Below are 16,827 nucleotides of genomic sequence, written 5' to 3'. Positions count from 1 at the left end.
GGCTTTTGAAGAGGAATTTCGCAAAGGGACTGCCTCAGGGTAGCGTGTGGCATAGTCCAACACCACTAGGATATATTGATGTCCTCTAGAGGATTTGACTAAAGGGCCGACCAGATCCATGGCAATTTTTTCAAAAGGGATCCCAATGATAGGCAAAGGCACCAGCAGACTCCTAAAATGTGGCATAGGAGCCATTATCTGACACTCCGGGCAGGACTCGCAATACCTCTGAACTTACGTATATACCCCCGGCCAGAAGAATCGTTGTAAATACGCTCTCTGGTCTTTTCGCAACCTAGATGTCCACCCAGCACGTGTTTATGAGCCAGGTCCAACACCGTTCTACGATACGGTTGGGGTATCACCAGCTGTTCAACAACCTCCCCACGTACGTTATCTATCCGATACAGGAAATCCTGGTTAACCGCCATGTGTGGAAACACCTTATCAGCCCCTGGATGTTGAGGCACTCCATTTAATACCTTAGTATTTTCCCTGGCTTTTACCAATGTGGGATCGCTAAGTTGAGCAGTCCCAAAATTGTTACGTGATACATTTAACTCTGGTATATCAGAAATTTCCTCCTGCTCATCTGTTTCACCAGCAAAAACAGCCAGAGGAAATTGATCAGGCTCAGTGGTCACCCCTACTGCTGGCACCTCAGCATCCTCGTTAAAGGGTTCTGGGCTAATCACAGTTCACACATTAATACCATCATTAACATTTACTGTGGAGGTTACATCTTTCTTCCTCCACAAGTCCCAGAACACTGGGAAGTCTCTCTCCAGGATCACACTGTGCATCAGGGACTTGACCACACCCACTTCATGGCAAGCGGTTCCACAGGAAGTCTCTAGAGTGACGAAAGCGGTGGGGTATTCTTTAGTGTCCCCATGAATGCACAGGGCCCCTATACTATGTCCTCTGAATGTTCCAGGGTCTATCAGGCTGGCATGCACCAGGGTAACCAGACTCCCAGAATCCAGCAAGGCATGCACAGTACACCCTTCCAATTTTACGACACACATTTGTTGTTCAGTCTCATAAACCGTCTCAGCAGAACAAACAGGACGTGCAAACAAGGATATTCGCCTTGCTGCATCACACTCCATTGGCTCAGTAGTCAGGGGACAATTGGCAGCAATATGCCCAGGTCCATAACACCGCCAGCAATGTATGCGGCCCCGGTCCCCAACTTGAGACCCTGGTCTGGCCTTCAGTGTCTCTCTGGGATTTCTTCCCTCCGTCTGCTCCCCTTCTGAGCCACCTCGCTTAAAGATATTTCTCAATCCTCTAATAAATGGAACAGTCTTACCGGGTGCTCCACACGATTTGCTGTTCCTGGGGTTAGAACATCCAGGCGGTACTTCTTGCAGTAGATCCTGAGTAGCTCTGTACCTTTCAATCAGGTTCACCAGCTGTTCCGCATCTGTAGGATCTCCTTGACCGACCCAACGCTGAACCTTTGGTGGTAAGGAGCGGATGTATTTGTCAAGCACCACTCTCTCCATGATCTGCGCAGGGGTTGATTCCTCTGGCTGTAGCCATTTCCTTGCAAGATGGACAAGATCATACATTTGTGATCGGGCAGGTAGGTGTTCCACAAAAGTCCAGTTGTGCACACGTCGAGCACGCACATTCATATTAACACCCAGACGGGCAAGGATCTCACCCTTCAGCTTGGAGTAATCCTTGGCATCCTGCTCATTGAGATCAAAGTACGCCTTTTGCGGCTCTCCGGTTAGGAAAGGTGCCACCACTGCTGCCCACTGATCTGAAGATAACTTCTCTCGTTCTGCCACTCGCTCAAACACCATGAGATAGGCCTCAACGTCGTCGGTGGGTGTCATCTTCTGCAGAGATGTCTGTACCGCTGCACAAGTGGTTTGGCGCAAACCATGAGGCCCCACTGACCTCTCCACTGAGGCCTGAATTTGGTCTTGCAAATGGCGATTAATTTGCTGCTGTTCTTTTAAGGCCAGTCTGTGGGCTTCACCCAGCAAAATACTGGTTTCAGCCTGTGCACGCATGGCTTCCTCATGCACCATTCGCTGAGTCGCGCTGGCTTCTTGCAGAGCTGTGCTTATCTTCCCCTTGTTGATATTAGCCTGAATCAGCTGTTTAAGTATTTCATCCATTTTAACAGTCTCTTTTTCTAGCCCTGTTGCCGCCTTTACCCAAGACATACGCTTCCAAGCACTCTCGGTGGAAAAAAAAAATGGTGTTGTTGCCCCTAGCAACGATTTTCCGCTTGGAGCAGCAAAAGTCCTTTTAAATAGGTGTATGTCTCTTTAAGACCGTGCCCGCATCGGCCACCATATGTGAGGGTTTAGCATCAGGAGAGGTTGGTACAGCGGTTTCTTAGTAGCCAGAGACAGGGACACCGTGCATTAAAGTTTATAACAGGGCTTTGCCTGTGTTTTATTCTTGTCAAAGAAACAGCCTCTTGTACAACAAGACAAAATACAAAATAAATCCTGCTCGACTGAGCACTAACTAAACAAGATATTATCTAACTATACCAAGTGCCTTCCTACCAGGCACTGGACACAAAGTAACACAGGTCTTTACTCACATAGAATACAGGCTACTCCAGACTTAGTAGTCTCCGGTCTGAGTCAGGGCTGAGACTGACACACACTGTGTCTGCACCTTTTTATACACAGGCTGCAGGTGCAGCTAATTGAGCAGCAGCCTTGTCCTACAAACAGAGATGGACTAGGGATTGGGGAACCCGCCCTGCTCTTCCCCAATCCAACACCAGGCCCTTTTCCCGGCTTTTCCTTAAAGGAACAGTGTCATCACAATTTTTTTTTTCATATGTTAAAGATGTTAGTGCTTTATTAAAAACGTTTATATTTATTTGTGTGTTTGTGTTTTACTTTTTCTTATTTTTACACTTTTTCTTCCCTATGGGGGCTGCCATTTTTTGTTCCATTTCTGTATGTGTCGATTAACGACACATACAGACATGGAATACGGCAGCCACAGTCCCATAGGGACTGCGAACGGCTCCCGTCCCATCCACTTCTGTGTACGCCGTCTGTGTGGGAACTGCGCATGCGCCGCTCCCACACAGTCCAATTTGAAATTGGCGCCGTCCGGCGCCATTTTCCTGTGGACCGGAAGTCGCGGCCGGACAGTAAGATTACTACTTCCGGTCGCGGCTTCCGGACTTGTGCACTTGGACTAGCGGCAGCAGACGGAGCGGACGGGCCGGAGGGAGCCGCGGCAGCAGGAGCAGGTAAGAGATTTCAATGTATGTTCGTGTTTGTGTATGTTTACTACTGTATGTAAACCTACTACACTGTGTGTTAGCTCAAAAAATGGCGACACACAGTGTAGGAGGTTAGACCGTTCAAACCCCTCGTTTATCCCGGCACTAGCCCGGATAAAGGAGGGGGGGATGCTGAGAGCTCACTAGAGCGAGGGCTTTTTACCCAATTTTGCAATGCTGCAATTTTGGGAATAGCTCCATCTAGTGACCAGCAATGGGAAATATTATAAATTAGAATCTAATTTATAATATTTCCTGACTCGTGAAAAAAATTAAAAAAATTTGAACAATGTTTAATCACCTACACACTAAATGTTTAATTAAAAAAAACAAAACATGTTTTTCTGGCAACACATTCCCTTTAAGCCGAGATTGGAAAGCTAGAGCTTTCTATTGCAAAAATACTCATTCCCTGGAGCCTAGGATACATATGACAGGATTCTAGGGGAAACGTACCTTCCCTCAATGACTTTACCTGTCACTGTCTCACAATATATATAAACTTTAAAAAGGGTATTGATGTTGAAAGATCGCTTTAAGGATTTTCTTTGTCAATTACATGTAAATAAATCACAGCAATGCAAATGCTATTATCATCTGCACATGATGCAAATTCTACACAATCGTCTTAGAATCTATAGAAAACCACATGGTTGTAATTGTCTGCCATTAAAGTCATGAGGAGAAAAAGCCAAAAAAAGAAATATTAAAGAAAGGTAGATTGCTGTAAAACTACAGCAAAACGACTCTAATATGCTAAAGGAATTTCATGAAATTGCCTTAAAAAAGCAGCAGAGAGAATACCCAAAAGGCACCCTGTATACATACAGCATTTGATGATGCATTCCATCTTTTTTTTCCTGTCGGATTTTATATAGAATCTGACAGAAAAAAAACCCTCCGTATGCATCCGTATAAAAATTGGAGGCATACTGTGGTACAGTAGAGCGCTCATGGATCTCTATGGCATCCCTATTATGACACTGAACAAAACGGAGCCATAATATGTGGGCCGTGTGCATGCGTCCTTACTCTAATATAATATCCAGAATTTGTAGTCCCTTCTCCCCTCTTTAGTCTCAATATCATAAATACAAAATATGCCAAAATCCAGCACTATGTCCCGACTGCCATGTTTTTTCTTTGACTGCCAGCCCATGTGAATATGCACCACCAATACTAATACCCAATTTGAGTGACAGGTCTATGGTAATCCAAAAGTGTCACCGCTGCCTCTTACTAATCAGCAGTCAAAACATATTGTAAAGTGCATCTAAAGAATTAGTCATTAGGAAGTGTGAAAGACCCATAACCGAATAATTACAATATATTTTTTAAACATTGCTTTCCTTTGTGATCCATATCCTTAAAGAGGCTCTGTCACCAGATTTTGCAACCCCTATCTGCTATTGCAGCAGTTAGGCGCTGCAATGTAGATTACAGTAACGTTTTTATTTAAAAAAAACGAGCATTTTTGGCCAAGTTATGACCATTTTTGTATTTATGCAAATGAGGCTTGCAAAAGTACAACTGGGCATGTTTACAGTAAAAGTACAACTGGGCGTGTATTATGTGCGTACATCGGGGCGTTTTTACTTCTTTTACTAGCTGGGCGTTAGGAATGGGAGTGTATGATGCTGACGAATCAGCATCATCCACTTCTGTTCGTTAACACCCAGCTTCTGGCAGTGCAGACACACAGCGTGTTCTCGAGAGATCACGCTGTGACGTCACTCACTTCCTGCCCCAGGTCCTGCATCGTGTCGGCCACATTGGCACCAGAGGCTACAGTTGATTCTGCAGCAGCATCAGCGTTTGCAGGTAAGTAGCTACATCGACTTACCTGCAAACGCCGATGCTGCTGCAGAATCAACTGTAGCCTCTGGTGCCGATGTGTCCTCGCTCGTCCGACACGATGCAGGACCTGGGGCAGGAAGTGAGTGACGACACAGCGTGATCTCTCGAGAACACGCTGTGTCTGCACTGCCAGAAGCTGGGCGTTCTGAAGAGAAGTGGATGATACTTCTCGTCAGAACGCCCAGCTAGTAAAAGTAGTAAACACGCCCAGATGTAACACACATAATACACGCCCAGTTTACTTTAAACACACCCAGTTGGACTTTAGCAAGCCTCATTTGCATAAATACAAAAATGGTCATAACTTGGCCAAAAATGCTCGTTTTTAAAAAATAAAAGCGTTACTCTTATCTACATTGCAGCGCCGATCTGCTGCAATAGAAGATAGGGGTTGCAAAATCTGGTGACAGAGCCTCTTTAAGGTGGTTTTACATGGGCAGCATGTCGATCGGCAATTGTTTGCTTTATTTGAATTAGTAAATGGGGACGTATGGGGATGAACGATCGTTAGTATGACCGCTCGTCCCCATATAGTTTTCATATTGTCCGCGGCATATCCCCTGTTTACACGGGATGATGTGCTGCTGACAAACAATAATTTTTTAAGCAGCATAAGAGATTCGATCAGACAACGAATGAGCCTTTACTCGTGCGTCGACTGATTGTTGCCATGTTTACATGGGCGATGATCGGGGACAATCATTCGTTCGCCCGATCATCGATGTGGAGATGTATGTGAATTGGTCAGACACATCGTTTTTGTAAAATATTACATACTGCTTAACTTTCTTTGTTGAATTACGACTAAACCTCAATTTTCGAACGCCATAAAAGTCTACATTAGACTAGTGTCAGCACTAACTAGGGCAAGTTAAGGATGAGGTAGACAGGGAGCTGATTCTCACTTTACAAAAATATGTCTTTTAACCGCCGCACACTTCTAAATCAAGCTAGAACGGAGCGGGTCATAGGGAGAGATCCACAGCACCCAATACAATACAATAAAACAAATATCACCGCTCAAACGGTACTTAGTAACAGTCATCGAGTCTTCAGAGGATCACTTCTGCCAGCACATAAGTGATAGACAATTAATCCCAGCGTCGCACTTAGTTCTCCTGGGCCTAGTAGTTCCGCAACGCGCCATTCTATGGATGCTGGATTTTCCAAGTGTCAGAAAGGAACACCTTAAAAATAGATGGAAAATGGTCCAACACTGCAAAGTTGGCTTTACAGCACACAATTTATTCTATACTCACAAAGTATAAAAGAAGTAAAAGTGTATCAAACATCGACATGCGGCACACCAAGTAATCTCACTCGAACCAGGGTTTGGGCTTTTGGCTACTTCCAGGGCATACCCCACTGCAGGCAAAGTAAGAATCTTACTGCTTAGCTACAAATTTCTTACCTGACCTTGAGACATTGTTCAATGTTAGAAGTAATCAACATTGAATCATTGAAAAGCAGAACTGAAATTTTACTTACTGACTACACACTATGGTAGCTTTAGAGATGAGCTAGTTGTTTTGCTGGGTTTGTCGATTTGTAGATTTACCACTCCGTTATTTAAAATAGAAGAATCGATTCACCAAAAGGGAATCTCATATTGTACCTAGAACATCAACTAAAATCTAGCTCATATCTAATCCCTTCTTATATCAAAGAATTAAAGGGGTTTTCCATGAAGGACATTTATGACATATCCACAGGAAATTTCATAAATGTCAGATAGATGTGGGTCCCACCTCTGGGACCCACACCTATCTCTAGAACGGGGCCCCCTAAACTCTGCTCTAGCTTTTTGTGCTCACGCTGCCTCCCGGCCACTTCCTGACTACAGGGTCGGGAGTAACTCGCTGAGCTACACTGTTTCTGTAACTCCCATAGTAGTGAATGGCACTTATGGAAGCAGCGTAGCATGTGAGCTACTCTGTTTCCGTAACTACTATTCAACGAGTTATGCTGTTTCCGTAACTCCCGACCATGTAATCACAAAGTGGCTGGGAGTCAGCGTGAGCACAGAAAGCTAGAACAGGGTTTAGGGGGCCCCGTCCTAGAGATAGGTGCGGGTCCCAGAGGTGGATAAATCCAACATATATCGATTTTCAGAAGTATCTTGTGTCTTACAAACTCCAGATGATGAGTAATGAAACATCAGCGATTTATAGAAGTTGGCATGGTAGACAGTAGGTGAGATTTATCAAAATTGGTGGAGCAGTTTCCCCTCATTGTTCAGAGGCCTAATGGGAAATAAAAGAAGCAATGTAATTGGTGGCTATGGGGAACCGATCCCCGTTTCCTTGCACCAGTTTTGATACATCATCCCTACTGATTCTCACTGCAGCTCCCTATGACTTTGTCTTTTGTTAGTGAAAGAAATGCTCAGCTACTAGAAGGTAAATTAGGAAATTACTGCAAAAGTGGTGAGAAAGTTGGTGTTAGTAGGGAAAATAATTGTTTCAGCAAGCCAAGGTGATAGTGTGGCACATTATGGGCAACATGTAAACACCTGTCCATAATTTTCTTTCCTTGTTTCATACCTCAGACCTTCTGTTTATTTCATCTTGGTGTTAATGTGTGTTTTTGTCTCTCGAACCACCCCTACTGTCCTACTTTATACCATCCCTGTCCTCCCATCTGTCCCCTTGTGTCCCTAAATCATTCGCAGCCTGTCACATTCTGGAGTGCTGTGATGGGTTGGCTCAAAGTGTGATCAGCACTGTAGGACAAGCCTTTGAGTTGAGGTTCAAACAGTTCCTGCACAGTCCCCCCAAAGTGGCAGCACCCCCAGACAGGTACGATGGAAACCCAGTTTAATCCACGTTTTTCAGCCTTTAGCTTCAATTAATTTCCTATTTTCAAGATAAAATGCGTCTTGGGTCTAACACAGAGTAGGTAAGACTTTCTATATGTTTATTACATAATTGTTAATATACCGACTAGTTGGGACTTTGTAGAATTTTTTGGTTTTTTTACTTTTATTTAACAATTTCATTTAAATGGTACCAATTTATAATACTCACGTGCTTGCTTGGATAATTCCACTAACAAAGCCATATAGAAATAGTGCACATAGACAATCGAATCTACAAGTATACGGCTTGTGTTCTTTAAGTACCAACTCAACTTTTATCCAGACCCATACAGTACAGTGACATGAAGAGGACATATGTGATTATTTTCTTTTGTGTCATTTGTCTCTGAAGGGTAGTGGTTGGGAGCGAGGAACTGGCATGGACAGCTGAGGAGGATCAGAACTCAGAACATAACTATTATAATAGTATACCTGGCAAGGAACCACCTCTAGGAGGAGTACAAGACTGCAGGGTTAGGGATCCAGGCGCAAAAAAACAGCCCAGCACACAGATAATAAGTAATGGGCAGTGGAAACAGGTATTATAATCCTCTACTTCATATTTAAATACTGCTCTTTTTAACAATACTTTTACTAACATAGTTATTTATATGATCTATCTCCTGTAATGATTCTTGCACGTGAGACAATAAATACATAGACAATCGTGCAAATCTAGCGTCTGTAAGTAAGCAGGATGAAATGACTTTGGATCACGTCTATGCATGTGTCTACATTTCTAAATTTCTCACTGCTTCATCTCATATCTCTCTGTAGGTAGGATCTCCAGCCAGACGAGCACCAGTAACACACTCTGAATCACAGTGGGAATTGGAAGACCATGGTAAGATTACTAGTAGTAAAGATAAGTTTTTTGCCAGTCTTTCTCCCAAATCCTTTCTAAAGATTGGCCTAGACATACAACTTTTCTCAAAGTATGACAAACATTCTGTTTTTTCTTTCTTTTCCAATCGAGTGTTTGTCAGAAAGGGGCATATAAAAACAGATATTTCCATGATATGAATGATTTCTTCTATGGAAACTGTTGGTTTGTAGAAAATATTTTTCCTTTGCATTCCCCACATGCACTTTACGCAGACAATAGTAGTAAACGCTACAATCTTAGAATTTACCACTTACAACCCCCGAAAAATGTTAAGCCGTGAACGATAAGTGCTCTGACTGATTTGCATAGCTCAGTATCTTTGCGGGACCATAGACGTACTATCGTTAAAAATCGTACAATTGTCTGGATCGTTAACAATAATCATTATGTCTATGGTTATCTTTGGGCTGAAAATGTGAAACGTCAATTTTCTGATTGTTATGATGTTCCTTTATCAGGGCCAACAAATGACATATTCCATGGAAGCAATGGTCGTGCTTTAGGACTAAGAGACTATGAGGAACACATGTATGTAAACACACAGACCCTTGATTGGATAAATACAGAAAAAGAGCCCTATATGATCCCAGAGGATAGCCCAAAGAAGGATATTTTTGATATGAGTAAGTGCCTATATGATTAAATCTCTCTTTAACTATCTCTATTACTCTATCTCATCCAGTACAAAAAAAAAAAGAAAGCTGAAGGAAACCTGACAGACCCATTGTAGGTTAATGGCATTTATCAGGATTCATTAAAGGATTCTCGTGAAGGCAACCCCTGTCCATATGCCCTGTTAGGGCATATGAATGTCATAGAGGAGGTCCCCTGTTTGGGAACCTACCTGTTTGATCCAGAACAGAGAGCGCCCTCTCCAACAAAATCATCTGTATGCCGTTGGTGCTGGCAACCTCTTTAAAGTAATTTTTCATATATTAGTAGCAACTAAACTAAAAATTGCAAAATATTGGAAAAACCCAGACATTCCTTCTTTGGCAGAAATCATCAGTTTGGTAAATGACAATTGGACGTCTGAAAAAACAATTGCTCTTAGTCTGGGCAGGTTTCCACGGTTCTTTCAAAATTGGGATATTTGGCTACACTCTAAATATAATAAAGTTTCTATTCAGAACTATTGTTAGTATAAATACCATGTATATTATTGAACATTTCGGTGTATTACTACTCTCCCCAACACTGATCTTATATAATTGCTTACATATATGCACTATACTTCCTGTATGCATTGGAAATTTTTCTCACTGTGTCACAATTGTTTGTTAATTTATACGTTTATTATTGTTACTTTTATTTTCTGTAATCCCCTTGTAATAGGTCAATGTATTACTGCAACTATCTTATTGCTGACTGTATGTATTACTATTTGAATCCAATAAAAATAAATGTTTTAAAAAAACAGGAAAGAAATCATTACAGAATTAATCACAGCAGATCCTTAGCGGACTTCTACTGTGGTATTATTATTATTTAATTCAGAGAGCAATAATACAGTAACCAGTCCTGGCTGTTTATAGTTTTTCCTATGGTTGGTATCACATAGATTTAAAAATCCAGAAACCTTTACAATGAATTTCTTATTAAAATATGAAAAGTTCACAAAAGCCAGTCAGTAGAATTTATAATATTTTCTCTTTTCACACTGTGCTCAGTTAATGTGTAATTAGTTTGGCCATTATCAGTAATGACTGATATGTATATGTAGACACAGGGAGTGGCCCCTTTGAAAAGGAACTGAAACGGTTTGAGATATGTGGAACAATACACATCAAAAGCACCAGAACGGAGGTAGAGTGTGTAAGAGACAGAACTGACCAAACAGTATTAGCACTAGTGTACATAGAGTGACTGAGCTGTACTGCCAAATATAGGAGTATCAAAATAATTAATAGTAGTTAACAAATGTCTCATAGTCAAGAGCATTTCACCTCAAATAAAAAAAAGTGTATATTAGTACAATGTTGACCATACACTGACAGCTATTCCTAACGTATTCCCCGTACATATGCACGCTTGGTTTGCCTGAACAAGGATGTGTTTTCAAGGGGGAGAAGGGAGTAGGCTCTAGCGACGGCATATCTCCCCTGAAAACAAAAGGATCGGGAATTGAAAGTCAACATGCGCAATCCTTCTTTTCCTGTTTATCATCTGTCGGGAGGCCCCCTGTACACATTAGATGGTCAACCGGTCCCGTCGAAATCGGTGGGTTCAGCCAACATTAATATAATGTGTGTGGGGGCCTTAGGTCCTTAAAGGGAATGTGTCGCTAGAAATTTATTTTTTTTTTTTCAGTTAAACAATTAGTATCTGAGTGATTATACATTGTTTTAATTTTTTTAATTTTTTCACAAGTCAGGAAATATTATAAATTAGATTCTAATTTATAACATTTCCATGTGCTGGGCACTAGAGCGAGCAGTTCCCAAAATTGCAGCATGGTCACTGTGGTAAAACCTCATTGATTTATGCTGCAAATTTGGGGTGGACACACTCTCCTCTAGTGTCCTCACACAATCCCTCCTCCCTTATTCTGGCTAGTGCCAGTAGAAGGAGGGGTTTGAAGGTCTTGAAACCTCCTACACTGTGTGCCGCCACACATCAAATACACAAACATAAATTACCTGCTCCTGCCGCCGCCGCCTCCGCTGGTCTACGCTCTTCGCGCCTTCGCTTCGTTGAACATATGGCCGGAAGCCGTGGACGGAAGTCGTCATCTCACTGTCCGGCAGCGGCTTCCGGTCCACATGAAAATGGCGCCAGATTTCGCTATACAAACGCATTTCGCTCTTCGTTTTGGTCTGTGTGGGAACAGCGTATGTGCCATTCCCACACAGACAGTGTACGCTTCCGAAAATGGAACGGCTCCTGTTCGCATTCTCTATGGGGATGTGTGTGCCGTATTCCATCTCTGTATGTGTCGTTAATCGACACATACAGAGATGGAAAAAAAAATGGCATCCCCCATAGAGAAGTAAAAGTAAGAACACAGTAAAAAGTTTAAAGTCACAACACTAATAAATACATTTTTTGTTTATATTTTATTAAAAGCAATATAATAAAAAAAAAAAAAAATTCATGACACCTTCCCTTTAAATTGCCATTCCCAACTGATCAACTCTCCACATTCCAAAATTAACATTAGGAAATAGCTGCAATTAATGCTTCAATATTTTCCTATTGGTAAATGTGCCTAGTTATATATAGATATGGGAGCAGAGGATGTACTGTATTGCTGTATAACTAGACACACTAGTCTGTGAAAGCTCTGTGACAAGAAGCTGTAATAGGAGCCATTTCCTGGAGAATAACTAAACATATATAAGAAACAACTGAATATTTATTTAGTTTGAAATAAGGTTACAACTTGGAGAGTCATACTATATTGTTAATTTTAGAGTGAAACGCTGCATCCTCTCAGGATGTCCAAAGTTAAAGCGTAACTTAAGTGAGCAATAAAAATCTCACAGGTATTCATGTACAGATGTAGCAAAGTTTAACTTGCTGCACTGTGATATCGCACAACTAAAGCCATTAAAAAAGTCAAGTAAACGTTTCTTGCTACATCTGTACAGTACAGGATTGCGAGCTTGCGTTCTTTTGGCCAAAATTACTACCAATACCCCATGTATTTTCCATGGTTACTTGCATTATATATACTTCTTTTTGGACTCAGCCGGGTCTTCAATGCTGGGAGAGCATGGTGTGTTGTTGTTTGCTATAGCAAGCAGGGCAGCCCGTTCTATGTATTATCATGGCATTACAAATAGGCTGCTACCTGGCTATATACGCTACGCCTCATGACTTACACATTATCCCTCCATGTTTCACACACTGCACCCACACTTCATGTACCACTCACATTCCTGACCCCTATGCACTATACTCAGTACTGCCCCCTATATTTTACATATTTTACACGTTATTCACCACTTGCACATTATTCACAATTCATTTATTTTAATTTATGCACTATACTCAGTACTGCCCCCTATATTTCACACTTATTATTACTACTTGCACATTATACACAATTCATTTATTTTTTACTACACATCCCATGCACCACACGCCACTCCCCTCAAGGCTAATGGGAGTGGCTATTATTATTGAATGCACCTGTTCACTCTCCTTCATCAGCGTTTCTGACCTGTCTGTGTCCTTTTGTAAGTATGGCCTTTTTTGTGTTTTTTGTGTATATCTGTACAGTATGTTTATAAATCCTTTCCCATTAAACCTCAGCTGCAAACTTCTCCTTCCTCCTAAAGGTGGTTTTACATGGGCAGATTTCCATTAATGAGTGTCGATCGACGATCATAACATGTCGATCTTCTCTTGTTTTCTCCATTTACACGGAGCAATGATTGGGAGTATGGAGACGAACGATCGTTAATACGATAGTTCTTCCCCATACAGCAGGCATCTTGTCTGCAGCGTATCCCCTGTTTACACAGGGTGATGTGCTGCTGACAAACAATCATTTTTTAGGCATCATAAAAGATTCGATCAGCCGACAAATGATCGTTTGCTCATTTGTCAACTGTTCACTGCCAATGATCGGGAACAAGAGTTAGAAAGTGCGCTCATTCCTTGATCAGCCTTTGTAAGAGGGCCTTAACCCCTTCGCTCTCAGCGACGTACTATTACGTCGCGCTAACCAATACGTTCGCGCTCAGCGACGGAATAGTACGTCGCGGGAGTAACGGCCATTTCGGCCCTCCTCCCGACACATGCAGGAGCTGTGACAGCTGCTGTCTCGTACAGCAGCTGCCGCAGCTCCTACAGCAGGGACCGATCGCTGTGTCCCCGCTGATTAACCCCTGAAAAGCCGTGTTCAATAGCGATCACGGCTTTTTATGGGTTAAGCTACAATCGCCAGCCTGCTACACGATAGCGGCCGGTGATTGTAACTATGGCAACCGGACACCAAACAATGGCGTCCGGCTATGCCATTGACGGAAGCCTAGTGCTTGCTGTCACTATCACTATCACTATGCTTGCTGTCAGTAAGTAGCTGACAGCTTTAATACACTGCACTACGCATGTAGTGCAGTGTATTAGAATAGCGATCAGGGCCTCCTGCCCTCAAGTCCCCTAGTGGGACAAAGTAATAAAGTAAAAAAATAGTTAAAAAAAGATGTGTAAAAATAAGAAAATAAAAGTTTTAAAAGTAATAAAAGTCAAAATCCCCCCTTTTCCCTTATCAGTCCTTTATTATTAATAAAAATATATAAACAAACAAATAAACTATACATAATTGGTATCGCCGCGTCCGTAACGGCCTGAACTACAAAATTATTTAGTTATTTATCCTGTGCGGTGAACACGGTAAAAGAAAATAATAATAAACCGTACCAGAATCACAATTGTTTGGTCACTTCACCTCTTAAAAAATGGAATAAAAAGAGATCAAAAAGTCGCATGTACCTAAAAATGGTACTGATCGAAACTACAGTTAGTTACGCAAAAAATAAGTCCTCGCACGGCTATATTGATGGAAAAATAAAAAAGTTATGGCTCTTAGAATAAGGTAACACAAAAAGTAAATGATTTTTTACAAAACTTATTCTATTGTGCAAACGCCATAAGACATAAAAAAACTATAAACATCTGGTATCGCCGTAATTGTATCGCCCCGCAGAATAAAGTGACTACATCATTTACAGCGCACGGTGAACGCTGTAAAAAAAAAATTATTACAAAAACAATAGTAGAATTGCTGTTTTTTAGCCACTTCAAAATAGAATAAAAACTGATCAAAAAGTCGCATGCACCAGGGGCGTAGCTAAAGGCTCATGGGCCCCGATGCAAAAGTTCTTATTGGCCCCCCCCCGCAAACTTCTCATGGCTGACGGTCCGCAGCTCTCAGCTGCATCGCTGGGTCTCCTAAGTGACCCAACAATGCAGCACTAGCAGCCAGGGGCGTCACTAAGGACGTAAAATGTCAGGGGAAATAGCCCCAATACATATGTGTCCGCCCAATAGAAATGTGTGTATAGGAGACAGCATAGCATAGCTATAGCACTACGTCCCTATAAACTATGGATAGAATTAGATACATTGGCTCAGCAGACAGTATCACACATGATAGGATTAGATACAGTGGCTGAGCAGACAGTATCACACATGATAGGATTAGATGCAGTGGCCCAGCAGACAGCATCACACATGATAGGATTAGATACAATGACTCAGCAGACAGTATCACACATGATAGGATTAGATACAGTGGCTCAGCAGACAGTATCACACATGATAGGATTAGATACAGTGACTCAGCAGACAGTATCACACATGATTGGATTAGATACAGTGGCTCAGCAGACGGTATCACACATGATAGGATTAGCTAAAGTGGCTCAGCAGACAGTATCACACATGATAGGATTAGATACAGTGGCTCAGCAGACGGTATCACACATGATAGGATTAGATACAGTGGCTCAGAAGACGGTATCACACATGATAGAATTAGATACAGTGGCTTAGCAAACAGTATCACACATGATAGGATTAGATACAATGGCTCAGAAGACAGTATCACACATGATAGGATTAGATACAGTGGCTCAGCAGACAGTATCACACATGATAGGATTAGATACAATGACTCAGCAGACAGTATCACACATGATAGGATTAGATACAATGACTCAGCAGACAGTATCATACATGAAAGGATTAGATACAGTGGCTCAGCAGACAGTATCACACATGATAGAATTAGATACAGTGGCTCAGCAAACAGTATCACACATGATATGATTAGATACAGTGGCTCAGCAGACAGTATCACACATGATAGGATTAGATGCAGTGGCCCAGCAGACAGTATCACACATGATAGGATTAGATACAATGACTTAGCAGACAGTATCACACATGATAGGATTAGATACAGGACTCAGCTCGCTGACATTGCGGCTCCAGCGCTGGACCCAGGAAAGATAAAAATAATAATTTTGCTTCTTTATGTGTTACTGATTATTTTTGTGTGTTTGTGTTTATTTACAAGTTCGGTTGTTGGACTACGTTGGATTCGAGGACTTCAATGACGGCATTTTTTTATTCTCAATAAAATGGTTAATGAGGGTTGTGTTTTTTTATTTCAATAAAATATTTTTTCTATGTGCTTGTATTTTTTTAAACGTTATTATCACCGCCTTAGTAATGGCCGCTGGCTGATTGACAACCTCCATTACTAAGGCGGGGCTTAATGTTAGCCGGTGCAGAGGCTAACATTAACCCCCATTATTACCCCGGTACCCCCCGCCACCAGGGGTGCCGGGAAGAGCCGGGTACGAACCAGTACCCGACCATCTGTAGTGACGGTCAGGCACCGGGGTGGCCGCAGGCTGGTAGTATTAGGCTGAGGAAGGCCAAAAACAGTGGCACCTACCACCCTGGTAATGCTGCCTGCTGCTGCTGTGTTGTATCTGTCTGGTTATGAAAATTGGGGGGGGGGACCCCACATCGTTCTTTCCAATAATTTTTTATTTTATTTTATTTTTTTTAAATGACGTGGGGTCCCCCCCATTTTTCATAACCAGCCAGATACAATAAAGCAGCAGAAGCCTAGCATTACCAGGGTGGGAAGGGCCACTGTTTTTGGCCTTTCCCCTCCTGATAATACCAGCCTGCGGCTGCCCCAGTGGCCGACCATCACTATAGATGGTCAAGTACTGGATGGTACCCGGCTCTTCCCAGCACCCCTGGTGGCGGTGGGTACCGGAGTAATAAAGGGGGTTAGTGTTAGCCTCTGCACCGGCTAACACTAAGCCCTGCCTTAGCAATGGATGCTGTCAATCAGCCGGCGGCCATTACTAAGGCTTTAGTAATATAGTTTCAAAAAAAACACAAAGACATAGAAAAAATATTTTATTGAAATGAAAAAAAAAACACACAACCCTCATTAGCCATTTTATTGATTAAAAA

At 42.1% G+C, this 16,827-nt stretch overlaps 1 protein-coding gene across 1 annotated transcript in view; it reads left to right on the top strand.

Moving 5' to 3' along the window:
* SHC2 (SHC adaptor protein 2) overlaps positions 1-16,827 on the top strand; it is a 74,100-nt gene that overhangs the window by 36,953 nt on the left and 20,320 nt on the right. Inside the window, exons 7-10 of the mRNA XM_075851127.1 lie at positions 7,806-7,932; positions 8,344-8,530; positions 8,769-8,835; positions 9,336-9,500. Of these exons, the coding sequence (XP_075707242.1) occupies positions 7,806-7,932; positions 8,344-8,530; positions 8,769-8,835; positions 9,336-9,500 (546 nt within the window). The remainder of the gene's footprint in view (positions 1-7,805; positions 7,933-8,343; positions 8,531-8,768; positions 8,836-9,335; positions 9,501-16,827) is intronic.

The sequence above is a fragment of the Rhinoderma darwinii genome, chromosome 1, assembly GCF_050947455.1.
Source record: "Rhinoderma darwinii isolate aRhiDar2 chromosome 1, aRhiDar2.hap1, whole genome shotgun sequence".
NCBI lineage: Eukaryota > Metazoa > Chordata > Amphibia > Anura > Rhinodermatidae > Rhinoderma > Rhinoderma darwinii.
The sequence above is the reverse complement of the archived record's forward strand: the minus strand, read 5'-3'. Positions and strand labels throughout refer to the sequence as shown.